At 36.1% G+C, this 21,134-nt stretch overlaps 1 protein-coding gene across 2 annotated transcripts in view; it reads right to left on the bottom strand.

Annotated features, from left to right (window-relative positions):
* ZSWIM6 (zinc finger SWIM-type containing 6) overlaps positions 1-21,134 on the bottom strand; it is a 175,341-nt gene that overhangs the window by 57,878 nt on the left and 96,329 nt on the right. For both annotated transcript variants that reach the window (XM_031445781.2, XM_064480902.1), the window contains exon 2: positions 11,822-12,178. In XM_031445781.2, the coding sequence (XP_031301641.2) occupies positions 11,822-12,178 (357 nt within the window). The remainder of the gene's footprint in view (positions 1-11,821; positions 12,179-21,134) is intronic.

The raw sequence follows: 21,134 nt of genomic DNA, 5'->3' as shown, positions 1-21,134 counted from the left end.
AATAATCTCAACTTGTCTACGCATGAGTTAAGATGTGGGGAGTTCCCTAATCCAGGATTAGAATTCAGAAGACTTCAGTTCTAGGCACTGTTTGGTAAAACTATGTGTCCTCCAGCAAGTCACTTCTCCATTTCCTTAACCCTAAAATTCTATAATGTAGGAATAAAAAATTAACTGAGTAATAAAAATTAGAAACCTTCTCATGTGACTGTGGAGAAAACACCCGCAGTCATAAAAACGCAAAGATAACTCGTTGACAGATAAAACATAAATTTACTCTAAACACAACTCAATATTTTATGAATAAAGACATGTACACTATACATAAACCAAGAAATTAACGTCTAGAACAACCCTCCCACAAAAGAGCAGATTCATTTATTAAACTTTAATGCTAAAGTTTAAATGCTTAATCCTAACATGTCTTGATTATGTGCATTAAAGTGTTGCCTGAGCCTTGTATAAGACATAGGTTTACAGAATTTATTTACTTGTTAATAGCTGTCTATAATCAAAGACAAACTTCTCAGCATTTAGCTTTGAAAAGGTATGCAAAGAGAAACATAATTCATGTATTTATATACTTGCTACTAGATAATCCTCCAATTGGGAAGGAACAAGAATCTGTGTACGTAAATTAAATGGTCCATTGAAGTGTTTCAAAACCTACCATATTTTTTACCCTTATTTATATTTATAATTATAAATGCTATAACTTTTACAGCTGTATAATTAATCTTTGTGAGCATTTTATTACCAAAGCTTAATTTTTCAAAGTTTCAAGCCTTCAGGGAAAAAGAAATTATCTGTTGAAAAAAGTGAAACAGTTTAATTGTCTGTCATTCCCAGCTAGGGATGTGTGAATTTGATTTGCCCTCCTACCTTAATTATATAATGTCATAGGAGAGCAAAGGCGAATTCACGAACATGAAGGATCACTGTCCAAGTCTTTGGCTTTTCTCTGTCTGCTGTTTGATTTGGTTCTAATTTAGTTTTGATTTACCCCAATATCAAAACTCTCTTATTCCAGTGGTTCTCAGAATTAGAAGTACATCAAAACTCATGAGTCACGTCATGAAAAATAGATGCTAAGGTATCACATCAGACCTACTGAATCAGGATCTTTGCCATGGATAAAATGGTGGAGGGGGTGGGGGTGGGAAGTGGGTTGGGAAATGATAGAATTCTATATTTGGACAAAATGTCAACATGGTGGCACATTCTGGATCTTCATGATGAAAAGTATTCAGGATCCTAACGCCTCAAACAGATGACTCTCTAGTGTACTGACTAAAGCAAATTTAAGACACATTGATGGAGATATCTGTCTCTTGTCACAGAAACAGTCACTTCTAAGCATTAGGCAACACCAAATCACTCTGCAAATTTTAAACTGAATATTAAGACATGTTCACAACTGGCTTATGTTATGTTTAGTATGTGGAATTATACACAGCTTTGAGTTCTAATGGGGAACTTAATGACTTCTCTTCTCTTAATCCCCTGGAACAGAAATTCAAGCAAGAAATGAAAAGCTTTAGTTTACAACTTCATCTTAACTGAGATCTAACTGCTTTAGTAACGCAGTTGTCCACATAATGCTTTAAACCATTTCTATTTATGTAGCAGTGTTCTTTTTTGTTAAAATTAAATTGTCAAATTCAGTCTACTGAGGCAGAATGCAGGCAGCAGAAGTCTACACTGCAGAAGTGATTAATTCAGCCTCTTTTGTGGGCCCTATAGAAGAATGCCATCTCCTACAGTTTTAGTGCCTGCTGTCAAAGCTAGGAAACATTAAGTCTGTGGCTTACAAAGGCACCAGTACACCTGTCTTACAAGCTGAAAGCAAATCCTGACATTAACCATCGGCACCAAGAGGGAAAAGGCAAAACAGCAAACCTCAGTGATTCAGACTCAGAAAAAAATCTTTCTTATTTTTACAGAGGACAAGAAGTAGGAGACCACTGAAAAATGATGTGCCCTGAATAAACACACATTTGAGAAAAGATTTAAATTTTATTCTTACTCAAATCCCCATTGCAAGGTAGTGACTAATGCCTTCATTTCAATTTACAATTTTGTGGTACCTGAAACAGCCAAATTCCTTTATGACCTGATATTCTCAATGGTCAGTCCATGTAAGCCTACAGCCACAATGCAGCATGGTGTCCTCCTGGATAGGACAACCTATTTTCTTTATCCTGGTGGCCAATGACTGAGGGAGCCCTGGCATTTGCTAGGCTCTGCTCCCTCAACAAGCCACCTTCCCTTCAGCTAAATGCCAAGGAAGTAAATAAGCAGCACTGTAATCAGCATGTATCTCGAGGAACTCAAATAGGCCTGTCAGGGTTTATAGCCCCTCCTCTATTATTTTCCTCTCACCTGATTTTATTACTCATCTCTTATTATCATTTAATTTACTTCAGAAGTTCAATAATATAGTTACTCAGGTACAAAAATAATCATATATTTTATATGGATAAAAAGCAATAAAACATTTGTACATTCACCAATGCTCATTAGAAAAAATGCAGAGGATAAGCACAGAGTGCATAACAGGGAAGTCATTTCCCATTACTTAGCTAATAAATGTATTAGCAATTACTTGGTACACAAATACAAATATTTAAATGCAAAGTTCTCAGAAAGTCTCATTTTTATATTCCCGACTCTTCAGATTTCTCAAGAGATCCACTATGTTTGCAAGCTTCAAGAATGATTTGCTGAGATTAATTTTAGAGATGTTTTTAAAAAAACAGTTCACAAATATTTTCCTCAACTATCTACCTTGTCTGTGCAGACTCATGTCAACTGCCACATCACAGTAGTGGTGATAACAGGGACTCAAATTTACTCCTTTTTATCATCCTGACCTTATGAAATAGGCACTCTTTATAGTCTATGTTTTACAAATTAAAAAAACTAAGGGCCTCAAGAGATTCAGTTCCTTGACTTCAGTAACAAAGCTGGAAAGCAAAGGGACCAGAATTCTAATGTAGGCTGTCTAATTTCTAAGCTCCTAAACTATTCTAAATGTCTTATAGTGGAAGGTATGAGAAAGCCAAAGTAGGGGAGATGGGAATAATAAACTCATCTAGCCAACATGGTGAGACTTAGGGTCAGTTAAAGGAGAGAGGGATGGCAAGGAAACTGACCACAGCTGGTAGCGACCCTTTGTAAATTTTGAGAGCCAGAGTAGTGTCAGACATGACTATAGGGTGTGAGGGAAGGCAATATTCAGATGTGAAAAGAGAAAGGATGAAGGGTATTGGGCTGAAACTAACTTGGCTGTCTCTGTATTACCCCATCAAATACCCGATGAGCCAGAGACATGATTCTTCCTAATTAAGAGACGTAAGTACTAAGATTACTTCTCCTTTGTCAAATGAAATGTTTTTTCATGTGAAGATGATCATGTGTACATGACTGTATATTCCATCAATTTTTTAAAAGAAATTTAAATCATATTATGGAAGCATCAAATTTTAGTTAAAACTTAAGGGTAAAAATGGTAATTTGGGAAGGGAAATTTGGCAGTAATTACAAATCCCAAAATGCCGATACTACTTGTTCTAGCATTTTTACTACTAGGAATCTGTTATGTGAAAGCATTTGCACAAATTCACACACACACAAAGAATGGTTACAGCAGTACTACATATAGTAGGAAAAAATGAAAACAATTTCAGAATCATTCAGTTGGTTAATGGTTAAATATATCAATACTATGGAATACTATACAACATTTAAAACAGTAACAGAACTATCAGTACTAACATGAGAAGATATTCATGATATATTGAGAAAAAAGCAAACTGCAAAGAAAAAAAAGCTTTTTAAACTGTTTTTTAAAAGTTATGTATGTGTGTGCACACAAAGAAAACTGTCTCAAAGACTATAAACCACATTGTCAGCAATAGGTGACTTGGGGGAATAAGGGAGCTATTGGAGACTAAGTGAAGGAGCCGTTGTGAGCCAGTAAGTACCTGCCTTTTTATCCTTATATACTTCTATACTACTACACATTTTTTCAACATGCAGTCTTTTTTTTTTCGTAATTTTAAGTTTCACACTACTGTACTTTGAGGTAGCAAATTTAATTCTCTCCTACAGAAAAGATTTGCTAATTATATTGACCAGCAGTAGGTCATACCTTTGTTTCACCAACTGTCAATGGCACAATGTTCTATAATAGAAAGGATATGCTTGTAATAACCAAATTATCTCCCTAGGATGCTTGCAAAAACTGATTGCTAATGCAAGCCCAATTACAATGAACATGACCATCCACAGGGAAACAAAAGGAAGTGAGATGTGACATGAGGCCTCCATCAAATGACTCTAATTGTCACTCACTGCTAAATTTGGAACATGTATGTGTACCAGAATAAATCTCCAAATTCCTACTAAAAACAAAATGGAATAAAAAATTATGTTGCTTTGTTTTGAAGCAGTTAATTTGCAATATTATATTAGTTTCAGGTGTACAGCATAGTAGTTCAGTACTTTTACAGATTACACCCCACTAAACGTTATTACAAGATAATGGCTATAATTTTCTGTGCTATACAATATATCCTTACTGATTATCTATTTCATACACAGTAGTTTGTATTTCTTAATCCCATACCCCTAACTTGCCCCTCCTCCCTTCCCTCTCCCCTCTGTTAACACTAGTTTTCTACAGCTGTGAATCTATTTCTTTTTTGCTATATACATTTGTTTGTTTTATTTTTTTAGATTCCACATATAAGTGGTATCATATAGTATTTGTCTTTCTCTGACTTATTTCACTAAGCATGATATTCAGATGCATCCACATTGTTGTAAATGACAGAATTCCATTCTTTTTTATGGCTGAGTAATAATCCATTATATAAATACATCACATCTTTATACATTTGTCTGCAGATGGACACTTGAGTTGCTTCCACATCTTGGGTACTGTAAATAAATAGCGCTGCTATGACCACTGGGGTATCTTTTCAAATTAGTGTTCTCGGGTTTTTTTAGAAATATACCTAGGATTGGAATTGCTGGATCATGTTCTACTTTTAGTTTTTTGAGGAACTTCCATATTGTTCTCCATAGTGACTGTACCAATTTACAGTTTCATCAACAGTGTACAAGGGTTCCCTTTTCTCACAGCTTCTCTAACATTTGTAATTTGTAGATGTTGACTATACCCACTCTGATTGGTGTGAGCTGATAGCTCATTGTGGTTCTGATTTGCCTTTCTCTAATAATTAGTGATGTTGAGCATCTTTTCATTGGGAAAATGTCTATTCAGCTCTTCTGCACAGCTTTTGATTTGGTTGTTTGGTTTTTTTATATTGAATTGTATGAGCTGTATATATATTTTGGATATTAACCCCTTGTCAGTTATCATTTGCAAATATTTTCTCCCATTCCATAGGTTGTCTTTTCATTTTGTTGACAGTTTCCCTTGCTGTGCAAAAGTTTTAAATTTAATCAGATCCCATTTGTCTATTTTTGCTTTTATTACTTTTGCCTTAAGAGACAGAGCCAAAAAAATACTGCTACAACTTATGTCAAAAAGTGTTCTGCCTATGTTCTCTTCTGGGAGCTTTATGGTTTCAGATCTTACATAGGTCTTAATCCATTTTGAGTTTATTTTTGTATATGATGTGAGAGGATGTTCTAATTTAATTCTTTTACATGTAGCTGTCCAGTTTTCCCAGCACCAGTTATTTAAGAGACTGCCTTTTCTCTATTTTATATTCTTGCCTCCTTTATCATAGATTAATTGACCATAAGTCTGTGGGTTTATTTCTGGACTTTCTATCCTGTTCCACTGATCTATGTGGCTGCTTTGTGCCAGTACCATGCTGTTTTGATTACTATAGCTTTGTAGTATAGTTTGAAGCTTAGAAGAGTGACACCTGCAACTTTGTTCTTTTTTCTCAAGATTGCTTTGGTGATTCTGGGTCTTTGGTGGTTCCATATGAATTTTAGGATTATCTGTTCTAGCTTTGTGGAAAATGTCATTTAATACAATCCCATATTTTGAAAGGGATTGTATTAAACCTACAGATTGTTTTGGGTAGTGTGGCCATTTTAACAATATCAATTCTTCCAATCCAAGAACATGGGATATTTTCCCATTTCTCTTTATCAGTTTCATTTCCTTCATCAATGTTTTATAGTTTTCAGAGTTTAGGTCTTTCACCTCATTGGTTAAGTTTATTCCAAGTTATTTTATTCTTTTTGGTGTGATTTTAAACAGGATTTTTTTCTCCTTTCTCTTCCTGATATTTCATTATTAGTTTATACAAATGCAACAGATTTCTGCTTATTAATCTTGTATCCTGCAATTCTGCTGAATTCATGTATTCGTTCTAACAGTTTTAGGGTGGAGACCTCAGGGATTTCTATATAAAGTTATCATGTCATCTGCAAATAGTTTTACTTCTTCCCTTCCAATTTTGATGCCTCTTATTTCTTTTTCTTGTGTGACTGCTGTGGCTAGGACTCCCAACACGATGTTAAATAAAAGTCACAAGAGTAGGTAGGCATCCTTGTCTTGTTCCTGAATTTGGAGAAAAGGCTTTCAGCTTTTCACCACTGAGTATGTTAGTTGTGGGTTTGTCATAAATGACCTTTATTATATTGAGGATATTGTTACTTTTTGTTTAACAAATTGCCTATTACTTCTTAAATATTGTCCTTAGGAGTCTACTAAAATAGCACAGGTCATAGTTTCAGCCCCGATAGGGCTTATGATAAAGTGAAAATAAGCTACACAATGAACATGGGAAGGCTGAATAGGTCTGCTTGTTTGGTAATATCTGGGAGAGACTGATTGGATTGATGTATAAGATGGCTGTGACACAGAGGCTAAGTAGGACAGGCATGAATGGAATTATAGTGCTAGCTTTATAAGAACCGTGCTCAAACAAATCAAAATGTCTGATGGAACAACACACAGATGGACACCTGGGCAAAATAATAACAGGTACACCTTGGCAATATGGATTCTAGGTGCCTCCTATGTCTCTGTAGAAATACTATCACCAAAGAGTCACAGAATCAGGGGTGGAAAAGATCTTAGATGTCATGTGTCAATCCTCATTTGACATGTGAATACAGCTAATCCCTGAACAACATGGGTTTGAACTGCATGGGTTCATTTATACAGGGATTTTTTTTTTTTCCCGACTAATGAATACCAAAATCTGTGGTTGGTTGTATCTGCAGATGTGGAACTACAGATACAGAAGAACTGTGGATATAAGGAAATACAGGAACCCATGATCAATGATAAGTTACTCATGGATTTTTGACTGTGCAAAGGGTTGATGCTCCTAAACCCCAAGTTTTTCAAGGGTCAAACTGTACATCCGTTCTACATCTGGCTGACTGAGACAGTATCTATGGACACGTGGCAGTGAGGTGAGGGATGAATCTACTCTACTTTTGGGACTGACCCAAGCTTTGGGAGTTAAAAGGCCATGGAAATGACACACTTTTCCTCTGTTCCAAGTAGGGACCAATGCCATAATTCCCACTAATTCTGTCCCTCTTTGTTGTAGTCTGCCCAGTAGAGGCTAGGCCATAGGGAGGTCACTAAAAGAAAGCACAACAGAGAGAAAAATAGAAGAGAAGGAAATATGTGCCAGGGGGTCAGAGTAAAGCAAGCTGACCTCCAACTCTAAATCATCCATCACTCAATCGATTTCTTCTCCCTTCTTCTTAACTATGAATACTTATAGATACCCCAACATGAGGTAAACTCTTCTTTATTATTATTACACATGTATACATTGTATCATTAAAAGTCTTCCAATACTGTTAGTGAAGATTATAAGCATTTTAAATGAGAAAAAAAAGACTCTCACTCAGAGTCACACAAGTAATACACAGCAGAGACAATACCAAACTCTAGGCCTCCAGATTTCAAACTTAATGTTGTCTCTACATCACGATTTATCAATTTATAATATACTTCATTTAATAGGGAGCATAAATGACCAGAAAAGGCTGAGTTGAACTAACCAAGAGAATGGGTTAGCACTTAGAAATCAGTAAATTTCTAGGTAAGTACTTAGCAAAGACAACAGCCTCTTTTTAAAGAATATGGAAGCTAAAAAATTTTATTAGAATACAACACAAGACAAACAAGTTTGCTTACAAATGCAAAACTACAATTGGCAATCTCCTTGGTGGGCCATTAACATTAATTATCTTACAGTCACCATTTAATATATAGTAACTGATTTTACTCGAATAAAAAATGTGTGGGAAATGTTATGAAAACAAAATGAAACATAAAAAAACTGACAAGGACTGAACTACTAAGATGACTAAGTCTATATTTCAATTACCTTCACTCAGTCTGTGACTCTGATAAGTCACTAACCCATTCTCCTTGGTTTCTTCATCTAGAAACTATTACAATTATATACAGTTATAAATTTGCAATATCTAGCTTACAAGGACATTGTGAGAAACAATATGCCTGAAGTAGATTTGAAAAAGCTTTTAATTTCTCAGCATAAAATTCTTTTAAAAATAAAATATTTCAAAATAATAAGTAAAGTAACTAATCAAATTTTAAATGCATTAGAATAAGCTTACAGTGAAAAGGAAAAATCTGTGGTTATCAACATACTTTGTTATTAATTAAAAATTATACTATGACTTTCTTTCAAAAAGGATTTAGATATGCTAAACCTCATTGTCTTTAAGATACCTAGTAAAATAATCTAATCTAAAATTCTATCCTAACCTTATTTAACTAGCAAGGTAAAAGTGATGCTTTTCCTTAGAGGAAAATAAACTCTTTCCAATAGTCATATCCAAGACATTTTTCTCAAAGAAAAAATATATCCACAAAACCAAACAATAAAGTACTGCTTTAAAAATGAGTTAAGAGAATGCTTAATGTACAGATATTTGGAGGCAGGTGGGACCATGTAGTCAAATAAATGCAGAACATTTTTAATCCCACCCTCTACTAAGTCATCAATCTAACAGTTAAAATAAGACTCTCCAGGGAGCAGATTTCCCATTTCATCACTTAAGGTCACGGCCTGCTTTCTACCTCTCTTCTTTTTTACCACTTGTCACACTAGAATGGAAGGCAGGAAGGCAGCTTGTGTAATTGGCTCATTTCCAAGCTAGGAGAAATCTGATGATAAATTAAGTGGAGAGAAAGCTGGCGGGATAGACTGCTTAAGTTCACTGCTCTCATGAAGCTGTTCTCATACAAAAGTTATTTGAAAATTACACTGAATCTAAAGATAACCTGCATTCTGTCCTTGATATTTCCTTAGATATCTTTTTCTTCTAATTTTAGAAACTCTGAAAGAAATACAATGTCATGTGAACACCTCACGTCCAACTTCAGATTGTTTCAAGGGTCCCACTATCTCAACAAAGAAATGGATTTTAAAAGCTTTTGGATAAGAAACCTTGGAGGCTGCTATCTTTCAAAACAGGAAAGACAAATGCAGAACAAACAACTAATTGTTCATGTGGACCTCTGGATAAACTAAAACTCAGAGAACAATGTGGCCTCAATGGATTATATAAATATTTTAAAAAGGAAAAAAGAGAATACATAAAAATTTGAAGAAATGGTATATCCTATTCTTCTGCTGCCACTGAACAATTTAGTAAGAAGCCACAAATAGGCTCCTGGGAAATCTCTGAGATGATTGCTAGCTGGCCTGAATTTCTGCAAGGCAACATGACTGAGACAAATACATGACAAAGCAGAAGCCTACTTTAAAGTCCTTGAGTGCACGTGCTTTCGGTAGGTCCAAGGTACTTCTGTGGGAGAGTTGTTTACAATCCTGTTATTTAACGCTGGCGGACTCTACCAAGTAAAATACTTTACACACCGTATAACAGCTACTTTAATAAAACTCAGCCTGATATGGGGAGCACTAGATGAAACATGACCACGTGGATTTTCCTCTGATATAAGAGACATGTTAAAAGTACTGTATGGCACCTGGAGACTTGTAAAAGAATATGCACAACAGCTCTATTCAAAACAAAATTCACTAGGGGGTGAGTATAGCTCAGTGGTAGAGCACCCGCTGAGCATGCCCAAGGTCCTAGGTTCAATCTCCAGTACCTCTATTAAAAAAAAATTATGTTTAAATTTAAAAAAAGGTTTATCAACAGCAGAATGCACAAATCATGGTGTCCTCATATCCTAGAATACTCTAGAGTTGTGCTGTCTGGTAAGGTAGCCACTAGCCATGTGGCTAGTGAACACCTGCAATGTGACTCAGTTTGATTTTGAATGTGCTGTAAGTATAAAACAGATACCAGATTTCAAAGACTTAATATGAAAAAGTAAAATATATCAATATTTTTGTTGAATAGATATTTATGAATGTGGTTAATAATATGATATGTTGAATTGATTTTAGATATGAGATAAATAAAGCATTACTAAAATTTTACTTCTTTCTTTTTAAATGAAGCTACTAGAATGTTTTAAATTATACACGTGGCTTGTACTGTACTTCTATTGGACAGTGTGCTTTAGAGCAATGAAAATGAATGAACTATGGGTACATGAAGCAATATGAGCAAATCTTACAAACATGATTTTCAGTGAAAGAAGTCAGATACATAAAGTTTAAAATCAAATAAGACTAGTGTTTAATGTTGTCAGCAGCAAAACACAAACCACCAAGGAAATGATTACCATAAAAAAAAAAATCAGACAGTGGTCACCATGGAGAACAGAAAGGTGCTTGTGACTAACTGGGAAAGAGCATGTGGAATCCTCGCAAGTGCTGAGAGTGGTCTATTTCTTGGCCTGGGTATTGGTTTACTTTGTTGATCTGCACCTTAATTTATGCATATTTTATGAGATGTGTTATATCTCACAGTTTTAAAAGTTTTAAAGAAATGATCTCAAACTGCTTTCCTTAAACATTTATATTTGCTCTATCATGTAATGACTTTGAAGAAAACTTGAAGGATAGTACTGGGTGACTGACTGTTCCTAAATCTCCAATCACTATAACTGAAGAAATGTAAAAATGTTAGGCTCACAAGCTGCTTTGTCAAGACTGTGTTACATTCTTCAAGCTATTTTTAAATAGGTTGTCTAAATGTTTTAAAAGCATAGTAACCTGTAATTTAACAGTATCTCTTATCCTTTATTAATATACTATATGAAATAGGTGGTGGGTTTATTTCTGAAAAGTTATACGTATATGTGAGTCAACATAATTGCAATGCACAAAATAAACAGTTGATAAATATGTTTACAAATAAGTGAAATAATATGTTCAATTGATAAAAGATTTAAAAAAATTTTTTTAGATTTCTAATATATAATAATAGTCATATCCTAACCTCTCTCTAAATAAGTTATAATATTTTTCTAAGAATAAATTATTTTCTTAATGTGAGGTATCATATCAGAAACTTCCTGCCTTGGAAAATAAATTTATAAAGAAAATGAAAAAAATTCTGATTATGCACTAGTCAGTTCACTGACAACAGCCGCCAAGGGTGAATTAAATGACTAAATAAATGTTTACCATACAAAACCATTTATTTGATGAAATTTTATGAAATGTAAAAGTATAAGAGCCAAGCTTTAACAAATGAGAGACTCTTCTGTGCACAAAAGGCTTGGTATCTAGTAGAAAGGACAAAATACTTCAAAAGAAATGTTTTAGGATCCAAAACTAAGCAAACTCACAGCTACCTAAGAGCAATGCTGACAATCTAATTCACATTTAATTCATTTTTATGCAGAAGAATTAAATTTATAAATGAAAAATAATCCAAAGAATCAATCTATAGAATGAATGTCTATACTCACCATGAACTTGGTTGATTTCTGAATTCTGGGAAAGAATTTCATCTGCTAATTTTTGAGCAGTTGGCAAAACTTCTGTATGGTGCACTGTGATCAAATACTGTACAAATTTTTGTAGTTGGTCTCTATTCATTTGAAAGAGAGTCTCTGAAATGGGAAGATGCAATTTGACCTGATCTGGCTTGCGGATGCGGTATAAAGACAGTGCCACAACATGAGCACAATAAAATATGTCCTTGTTTCCACAGCTGCAGGTCACTGAGGTAATCTTGCAACGATCAAAGCTGATGGCCACGTTGCAAACAGTTTCTGGCTCCGATTGTATTGCAGGTTCCGTCACTGTGCCACTCAAGTGGAAACCTATGTGCGAGAAAGGAAGGAGAATCTGCATTCAGATGCTGTGAAATATTTTAATTCTTTAAAATGTGTAGTACTTGACAGCAGCAAGGAAAAAAATATGATGGCTTCTACTTTCAAGTAAAAACATTCAGGCCACTCAAACCTCCCTACCCCTGCACCTTACAAGTAAAAAATAAATGGTATTCAACAGATACGCTGAAGTATTTTACACAGCCATATGAAAACACTTTACTGCAGTATACCACCATCATACCTATATGTACAACACATCATACCTATACCTAGATCACAGCATTAATGAGCCACCATTAGTCTACTTCAAATCTGTGATATACCTGACAAAAATCCCCTATTTCAGTAGTTTTCTTCCCCTCTCCCCATCTTTTAAAAAAAATTTTTAAACTAGGGTAGGCCAGCTCAGGTTTCTTCTTAACAAACTCCTCCTCTCCTTCCACCTTTATTCCAGGCTGTCCCACTAGCCCATGCTCCAATACAGCAAGGTCTCTCACAGTGTGTGCCAGTGGAGCTGCAAAGCCCACAAAATCACACGCATACCACAGCTGAAGAGGCTCACAATGACTATTTTCTTTCACATCACAGAGAGCAAGCAGTACAGAGGTAAGGCTGTTAAACATGCTCACACGCACACATGGGTGCACAAAATCATCAAGGGGCAAGGGGCCTTAAAGGCCCTGTAGTTTCAACTTAGAACCACACAGGAATCCTCCACAACCTCCCTGACAGATGGCATTGGGCCTCTGCTTGTAAGGGTCCAGAGATGAGACACTTAACCTGCATAGGCAGCAATTCCCCCTAGACAGCTCCAGCTACAGCTCACAGCCAACTGAAAACTGCCTCCCACCACCACTGACACCAGTCAGTCCTGCCCTGTTTGGACAGGGCCTCATTCCTTTTTCCTAAATGTAGGGGAAGGTCATCCTGAAGCTTTTTGGCACACCCATTCAGTTCCATCTACCCTCTCTGAAAGCCACATGCAGAGGCCAGTGACAAACATTAATGGGAGTCCCTTTGGAAACCTCCAGGCCACAGATGACCTCAGGATTTTGAGTGCCTGACAGAAACCTGAATGCTACAAATGTAATAAAGCCTCTGGCTCTCTCTCTCTCAGCCTTCCACTATCTATGATACTTGAATAAAATTTGTCTAGCAGGCACTATTTCTCCAGGTTCCCCTTCATTCACATAGAGGGCTCTGTACCATGTGGGAACTCTGAGAGTGGTGCTGCGCATGGAGCTGCAGAGATGTGACCTGAGGATGACAGCCAGATGATGTCTAGGGTTCACACGTGGGGCACCTGAACCCCACTTACAGTCTCCTTCGAGTGAGGAGTTCTTTCAGGCCAGGTTGTTGAAAGAAACATTATTTAACTTAGGAGAAATCTCTCAGAGTAATATAATTTTATCTTGACAGTACACACTCAGCAACACAGTAGAAAGAGAAAAGTGTTGTAATAATTTTTTATGAAATTAATCAGTTTTAAAAGAACATCCTCTAAAATCAAGTTACTATTATTGGTTCAAAATAAGAAATTTTGAGAAATGTAATATGATAACCTTTGGTTTTATTGCACAGACATTATCCCTGTTTTCTGAATGGATAGTCCAGTCTCCTCTATCTCTTTTCATCAAGAAGTTTTTTGGAAAATCACAATTAAAGAAAAGATACATAGTAAGTGTAATCATATTTTAACATGTTTTAAATGTATTTTAATGAAGAAAAAAATCACATAAAAAGTAAATATCCAAGAAAATTTCAGAAATGAGTAAGAGTAGTCTTGCCTTATTATATATACACCAGTACCCTAACGGCCTACAATAATTAAAAATCTATGGGACAGTTACAGATTAAGACAAAAAAAAATCAATGAATCATAAGAGGGCCCAGAAAGTTTCCAAGTATATTCTGTACATTTAGTGCAATGGGTCTCTTGTTTTCCACCGGTCACACATACATGTGTGTATGCAAAGAAACCAGTTATCACTGTAGGAAGATAGTTATCATAAATTAACCTTTTATAAAATTGATCTCTCTCAGCTTAACACCATTACATATCTCCTTGCCCACCAAGTTAACATCTTTGTCTCTCTATGAAAGCGATATTGGAGAATTTCTCCAGTCACAGGCAAAACTAAAACAACTGAGGACCCAAAAGAGTTAGACTAGTTAGTACTTAAATAGTCTGTAAGGGTATAATAGAACATGTGCTTCAAAAGAGGTTAATGTAACTATCAAAGAAGTGGCCTTTAGGAAAACTGATGTATCTCTCAAATAGTTTTTCAAAAATGACTTGCTCCATTCATATGAGCTATCCAGGTCAGAAGTAAAGTAAAGTGAATCCTGATATCATGCAATTATGCTGAGGGAAAATCCTATACATACTATCCAATTTCATTATATTGACTATTTACTACTCTCATAACATTTTTTAAAAAGCAAACTTATAATACTGTGACCTCCAAAACAATGTAATTCAAGGGATGTATGAGGGCACAAAACACACACACATGTATTACAAAGTACACTTTATTAATCTGTTATCATCAAAGCTTTAGGTGTTTCATGAATGTTCATTTTCCAAATAATTCTAGATTATCTTCCAAGTAACCAAACTCCTTTTAAAATTCCAACCATTTTTGGTGCAAGTATTTCTAAATGTAGGTTCTACCTGCCACCCTAATCAGCTGACCACTTAGGGTGTTATCAAGTGAGTGGGGCAGCACTCCCCTGTAACTGCAGGTGGCAGTATTTTAAAAATGGGCTCTTTATGTTACTTTTTTTCTCCACCATCGGCTATCACAATGAATTCTCTCCTCTATTGCTAGTGTTTTTCATAGAAAATTCTCTGCCCTCAGATCAGCTGCACCTCTTGTTTGACTAGCTTTGTGGCAGCTATTTGACATTCAGAGGCCTATTTGGGTTTTTTCCCCATCTTCTACGTTGGAATGACTGATGTTGCTAGAGGTGAGAGGCTTTACTTGAGATACAAGAAAGTAGCACTCACACGTAAGAGGACAGCAGGTAAATTACTTTTTAAGACAACGTACTACTGAGGCAATACGTAGGAATTTCATCAAGCCTCACCTCAGAGTTGTCCGGTCGTGTATTTTGGCTTCACCAATTTGAGAAAACGTCTTTGAAATTCCACCAACTCACTCTCTGGATCCTAAATCATGCCAGAGCACCCACAGGTGAAGCAGGGAGAATATTCCTCCCTCAAAGGTCCTTAGATGGCTACAAGTCATTCTTCCCTCTCTCCCTCTCCCCAACCCCTGATGGTCTTATGTCTTAGGTACCGGGTGACCTGAATAAAATAATGTTCCTGAGAATGGATTTTGCCTTTCTGGAGTTCTGACAATCCCAAATGAACAGCTGTTTTAAGCTTGTAAATGCAAAATCTCCTTCTGGGATAGTCAGCTGTTCTATGTGACAGAATTGACAACACAAAAAGGGTAATCCTGCAGTCTGTGATAAAACATGGATAATTAACTGTTTTATTTTCGAAGAGCTAAAACTGAAAAAATTATATAAACCTTTTTCATAAATATATTCATTTGACTTTATAAAAATATATCAAAGACAGTTAATCCCGTAAGAGCAAACCTCACAGGTAGTCAAATTGTTTTGTCATCATGCCACCACGGAGCCTAATATAACATTAGTATCCACATTCTCAATCTGCAGGAACTGAAGAAAAACTAAGCAAATACCAAGGTACAGAGTTATAAAGGCCTTGATAACAGACTTTGGTTCAGATCAGGTTCTGTCCACTTAAATACTGTGTGACACACTTCAGTTTAACCTCTCTGAGACTTGCTCTATTCACGTGCAAAATTTCGCTAGAAATACCTCGTAGGGTTGTTTTGGGGATTAAAATGGAATAACATATGTAAAGCACCTGGCACATAGTAAAAGTGCTCATTAAATTTTATTTCCCTTTCCTTCCCTTCCCAGCTGGAGAAACAGGGGAGGGGTGCTGGATACATTCCCTTCATCCGTAACACTTTTTTTTCTATGCTACTGGAATCTTAGAGGAGAAGGGGAGTCTCACTCTGAAGTGGACTGAAAAATAAGCATGAAAGTGTTACTTTCATACACAGAGAAAACCAGGAAATTTTAAGGGAGAGGTTTTTTTTTTTTTTTTAAGTAACCATAGATATTTCTAAAATGTTATAATGCAATGATTCTCAAAGCAGGGACAGCCATAGGTCCCCAGGAGCATTTCAGGGGAGTCCACAAGGCCAAAACTTTTTAAGTTTTGCACTTAGATCTTACAGTAGGGTCAGCAGTTAATAAGTCAGCAGAAAGGGGGGCAAATTTATCACATAGGAAAACATAATCAAATCGCTTACATTAATTTCACATTAAGGAGGATTAATTAAGCTTTCCAGAAAGCAAATATTTAATTCTTCACTGATATTCTAAAACAAGCTTTCCTTGAAAGCTGATTTTCCATATCTAAGGTGAGATTTTAGCTACATTTTAAAGGCGACAAGGAGACCCATGATACCAGACTGGAAAGACAACTGTTTTAAAATATACAAAGAATTTCTAAAGGTTGGCTGTTTTCTACATGTATGTATATGTACTCAGTTAACTGAAAAATGGTTACAAACTGAAAACATTAGAAATTGTCTAAGCTACATTAAATTGGTACACATGAAATAAATATACACTAAAAACTACTGCTTTCAGGACACATTGTTTTCATAAAAATATGCACCCTGTGCATGAGGTGCTCAAGTAACATATTCTTTGTTGAAAAAGAATTTAACAGAAGCACTGGTGTAGTACTTACACAAATACATCTTTCACCCTTTTCCTAAATAAAAAGAACCCCTGGGGAAATTAAAGGCAGAAACCAAAGCAATGTAATGTTATAGCTGAAAGGATGGTAAGGGTTGTAAGAGGTTTCTTGTATGTTTTTAAAGTTAAGTCTAAAAATGCAAAAGTGTTAACATTTAACACTCTCATAACAAAGTATTCATTGGGTAACTAAACCCACGGCATGAGCTAATCGTTTAGTAACTAATACCTGATTATGTGTCCCTGGTAACATGTATGAGTTAATCATTGCCCTCCAAAACCCAACTTTTACCTTTCCAAACTCGGAGAACTACTGCACACAATCCAACATGCCACATGGCAATTATCAATTTTAAAAACTAAAAGTTTTAATTCAAATCAAGCACAATTTCCAGATCAGCAGTATAGACCTGGTAAGGGCCCAAGACAGGCAATAAACTCAACTCAAAACCCAGCTTATCTAAAATATGATATTCCTTCTTCAACTACATAATTTTCTCAAAGGGAAATCCTGAATTAAAAAGACTGCATCCTATGAGCTGGCTAATTAAATCCTCTAGCCCTAATTTCTAATACCAACCTTAAATAGCTTATTGAAAGGCATTAGGAGATTTTGCCAGCATCACTAATGAAGCAGTTTCTGTCTTTCAGAAAAATTATTTTTTAAAGGAAAAGCTTTATTTTGTGGTCCACCTTAAAAATGCCTATTTGGAATAAAGTCGCTCCTACACTTCATTAATATTTGAGAGAAAGACAATGGCAAATTAATGCAAAGACCAGACTGTAAAGCACAGCACACCATATAAACAACATAAAAATTTACGGAGCATGCACTGGATGGGCCAACCAAGAGTTCCCAGAGGCATTCTGTTCAGTAGCGCTTTTGTTTTCCTGTTAATGTAGATTCTCGCACCACTTCATACAAAGATCCATATGATCAGAATAACTGTGTTAGATATGAACGGCATTAGTTACTTGAAATTATTTCTGAACAAAAGAACTGCCACTTATCCACTAATTTAACCATCTATAATGGACACCTGGAAGGAGCTTAGTTTAAGGGGAATGTGTTGGATTAAAAAAATATATATCACATCACTCCATGTCATCCTCCAATCCTGAGGTACATAAGGGTTTCCCCACCACCATCAAGTAATTTTCCAGAATGTATTTCTGTATTTTAACATGCATATTTGAGGGAAACAACCATTGCCCAGCCCCAAATTCTGGGTGGGCAGCCAGGAAGGGTGATAAACAAATTAGGTAGAATTTGAGTTATTTGCACAACTATAAAGCCACAAAACGCTTAGGAATTTAAATTATTTGCCCCAATTTTTACATTCCACTTTCTCTAATGCCAACATTCTCTAATATAAGCAAAGCAGCTCCAGACTTCCACCCTTAAGGAGCAGATCAGCTAGGCTCCCCGGCCCCATCTGCACAACCCCCAATGATGCCCCCACAATTCAGTGCTCCCCGCCACCCCTCCCTTAACATGGCCTCTCACCTGGGTCCACAACTTCTGAAATGCAGATGAAGTTTACTAGAGCCCTTTAGTGTCCAAACATCAACTCCTAGCACCTCTACACACCTTTGTCTTACTTCCCCTAAATGGGGGAGGGGACAGAAGGTCCTTTTACCCGTTTATTTCCTGTTGTTGCTCACAGCAAAACAACCTTCAGAAATGCTTTAGGAGCTGAGGTGAAGGACAAACTCTGGAAACTAATTCTGCTTACCAGAGACAAGCGGTAAGGAAGAAAGCAGTGCTCAGACCCCAGAAGGGGGAATGCAGGCCTCGGTAGTCAAATTCCTCCACCCACACCCTGAAGATCTGGCTTGACCCCTCAACTTTAAACTTAACTAAAACCATCTCTAAGAGTTCACCTCTCTGTCATACTTAAGAGTTAAGCTGGAAGCAGAGGACTTCAACATCCACTGAGACACAGGTCTTTAGCACCCGTGTCACAGAAGACTGTCTTGAAGGAAACATTCAAAAAGCATCTGTTAGATGAAAGAACACACAAACCCTCTCCCACTCCTGGTATGTGGAACATATAGCTCTGTGCTTCACAAACTGGAATGTGCATCAGAATCACCTGAAGGGCTTGTTATACCACAGACTGCTGGGCCCCACCCCTGATCCCAGGTGGTAATGCTGCTGCTGGTACAGGGACCGCTGACCTAGATGATTAGAATTCAGCCTATAGGAGGATTTTCTAGTAAAAATACATTTAAGTAAACATAGTAAATAAAACAATAAAGAATATATAACTTGCGATATAAAAAATGTATACCATTTCTAGCTTATCATATAATCTAAATGCTCCCCATTCCAAGAAGTCAAGTATGAGATATGAAACTGGTCTGAGCATTAAGAAAAATACATGAAAAAAATTTATATTAACAAAAACGTATTACTATCATAACTGTTAAAACTTACAGCTATACCATCCTATTTTAAGTAAAACCTTATTAAAAATATAAATTAAATTTTAAAATGATCAGAGTATTTACTTTTACAGAGATTGTTTTCCAATGTCCTATGGGATTCTTCATAAATGAGGATTCTTTGTGTATTCAAAACAATCCAGTTAATGAAAAAAAAATTGGTAACTATTTTAGTAACACATTTGTTGCCTAAAGCAAAATGTACCCTATATGAGAAAGTCAGAGGCAACAGAATATGCAGGGGAACACGATGTAAGGTAGACTTTGAGAGAGAATTAAAACTTTCTAAAATAAGATCCATTTTCCTCTAATGCCAATCCATCTCAGTTAAATAACCTTAGGCAAGTAACCTGGCCTTGATTTTTCTCATCTGTATAAAGGGATTAATAATACCTATCTTGCAGGACTGCTGCAAGAACTGACAATGTACATAAACCACCACAAAGATTCCCTGCATGGAATGCCTGCTTGCATCATTACTGTAATAGAAAAGACACATGCTCTTGGAAGCGGGGCATTTCCAACATGTGCACTAAAACTCTTGTCTGTCAGTGCAAGTGCACATGCTGTTGTAAATGCCAAGCTCCCAGGAGCACACTGGCATTTCTATTACAATAATAGAAAAGGGTTTGCTGTTGTTGTAGTAATTCTATTCTATTCTATTCTAATATATTCATACTTCCAAACTAATGGAAATGCTATCATTTAAAAAAAATTTGTTCCCATTTTACAAAGCATTCTTAAAATGTGATTTGATTCCAAATGGAAGAGAAACTCGGGAGGACTTCGAAGACTTAATTTTGTCTCAAATAACTTCTCATTTCCCTAAGTAACAGTAATGTTTCACTCTAAATTTTGATGCTCTCTCTACTACAATGTAAAACACTTTTGAAATCCCTAATGTTTGCCTTCCATGTGAAGGTCTATAGAAATTATTTTTACAGCTCAAGTCCATCTTGTCACTGAGTTGGAGACTGAAAGTTGGATGCAATAGTAAGCAACTTGCAGTTCTTGTTGTGGAAGAAAAAGTAACCATAGCTTTTCGTTTCGATAATTTATGGCCGCCTCTCAAGCAGAGTGAAGTCAGAGCTCCTGCTCTCCATGAAGAGTCTCAAGGAACACTAGCTCTGCCAGGGCTGTATGTATGTTATTTCCCTATCTGTGGAGATCCAGCTGCTACATGTATATGTCTTAAGAATAGTGAGGTAGATGTACTGATACTTTGGCTAAAAGGTACATTTTTTCCCTAAATACATAGTGATAAAACAGAAGCAAAGAGACAGGTTGTTTGTTCAAAATGTAGGTGAAACTTACTGAAACATTCTCCTTTATATCTCAGAGCAGTGTGATTACAGATGATTTTTTTTTATCTTCCTTGTTTTGGTTGATGGAGGGGAAGTGTTTTTTCCTAAGATTTCTACAATGAACACAAATTACTTATAAGAATAAAATGTGCTTTGGCTAAAATTTAAAAAGTGCTCAAAGTCTTCCCGAGTAAAGAACTTGCCACATAAATGATGTCCAGCACATGTTCTGGGAGCCTGGCAATGACCACACACCAAGTTCAAACACTGATGGTCATCAATGCAGCTCTGCCCTGCTGACTGGCCCAGCCTACTTTGGCAACAGGACTCTCCTAGGCTCTCCTTAACCCATGGATGCTCAGTCTTCCTTTGGCTCAACC

This window comes from Camelus dromedarius, chromosome 3 (assembly GCF_036321535.1).
Source record: "Camelus dromedarius isolate mCamDro1 chromosome 3, mCamDro1.pat, whole genome shotgun sequence".
In the NCBI taxonomy this organism is placed as follows: Eukaryota; Metazoa; Chordata; class Mammalia; order Artiodactyla; family Camelidae; genus Camelus; species Camelus dromedarius.
The sequence above is the reverse complement of the archived record's forward strand: the minus strand, read 5'-3'. Positions and strand labels throughout refer to the sequence as shown.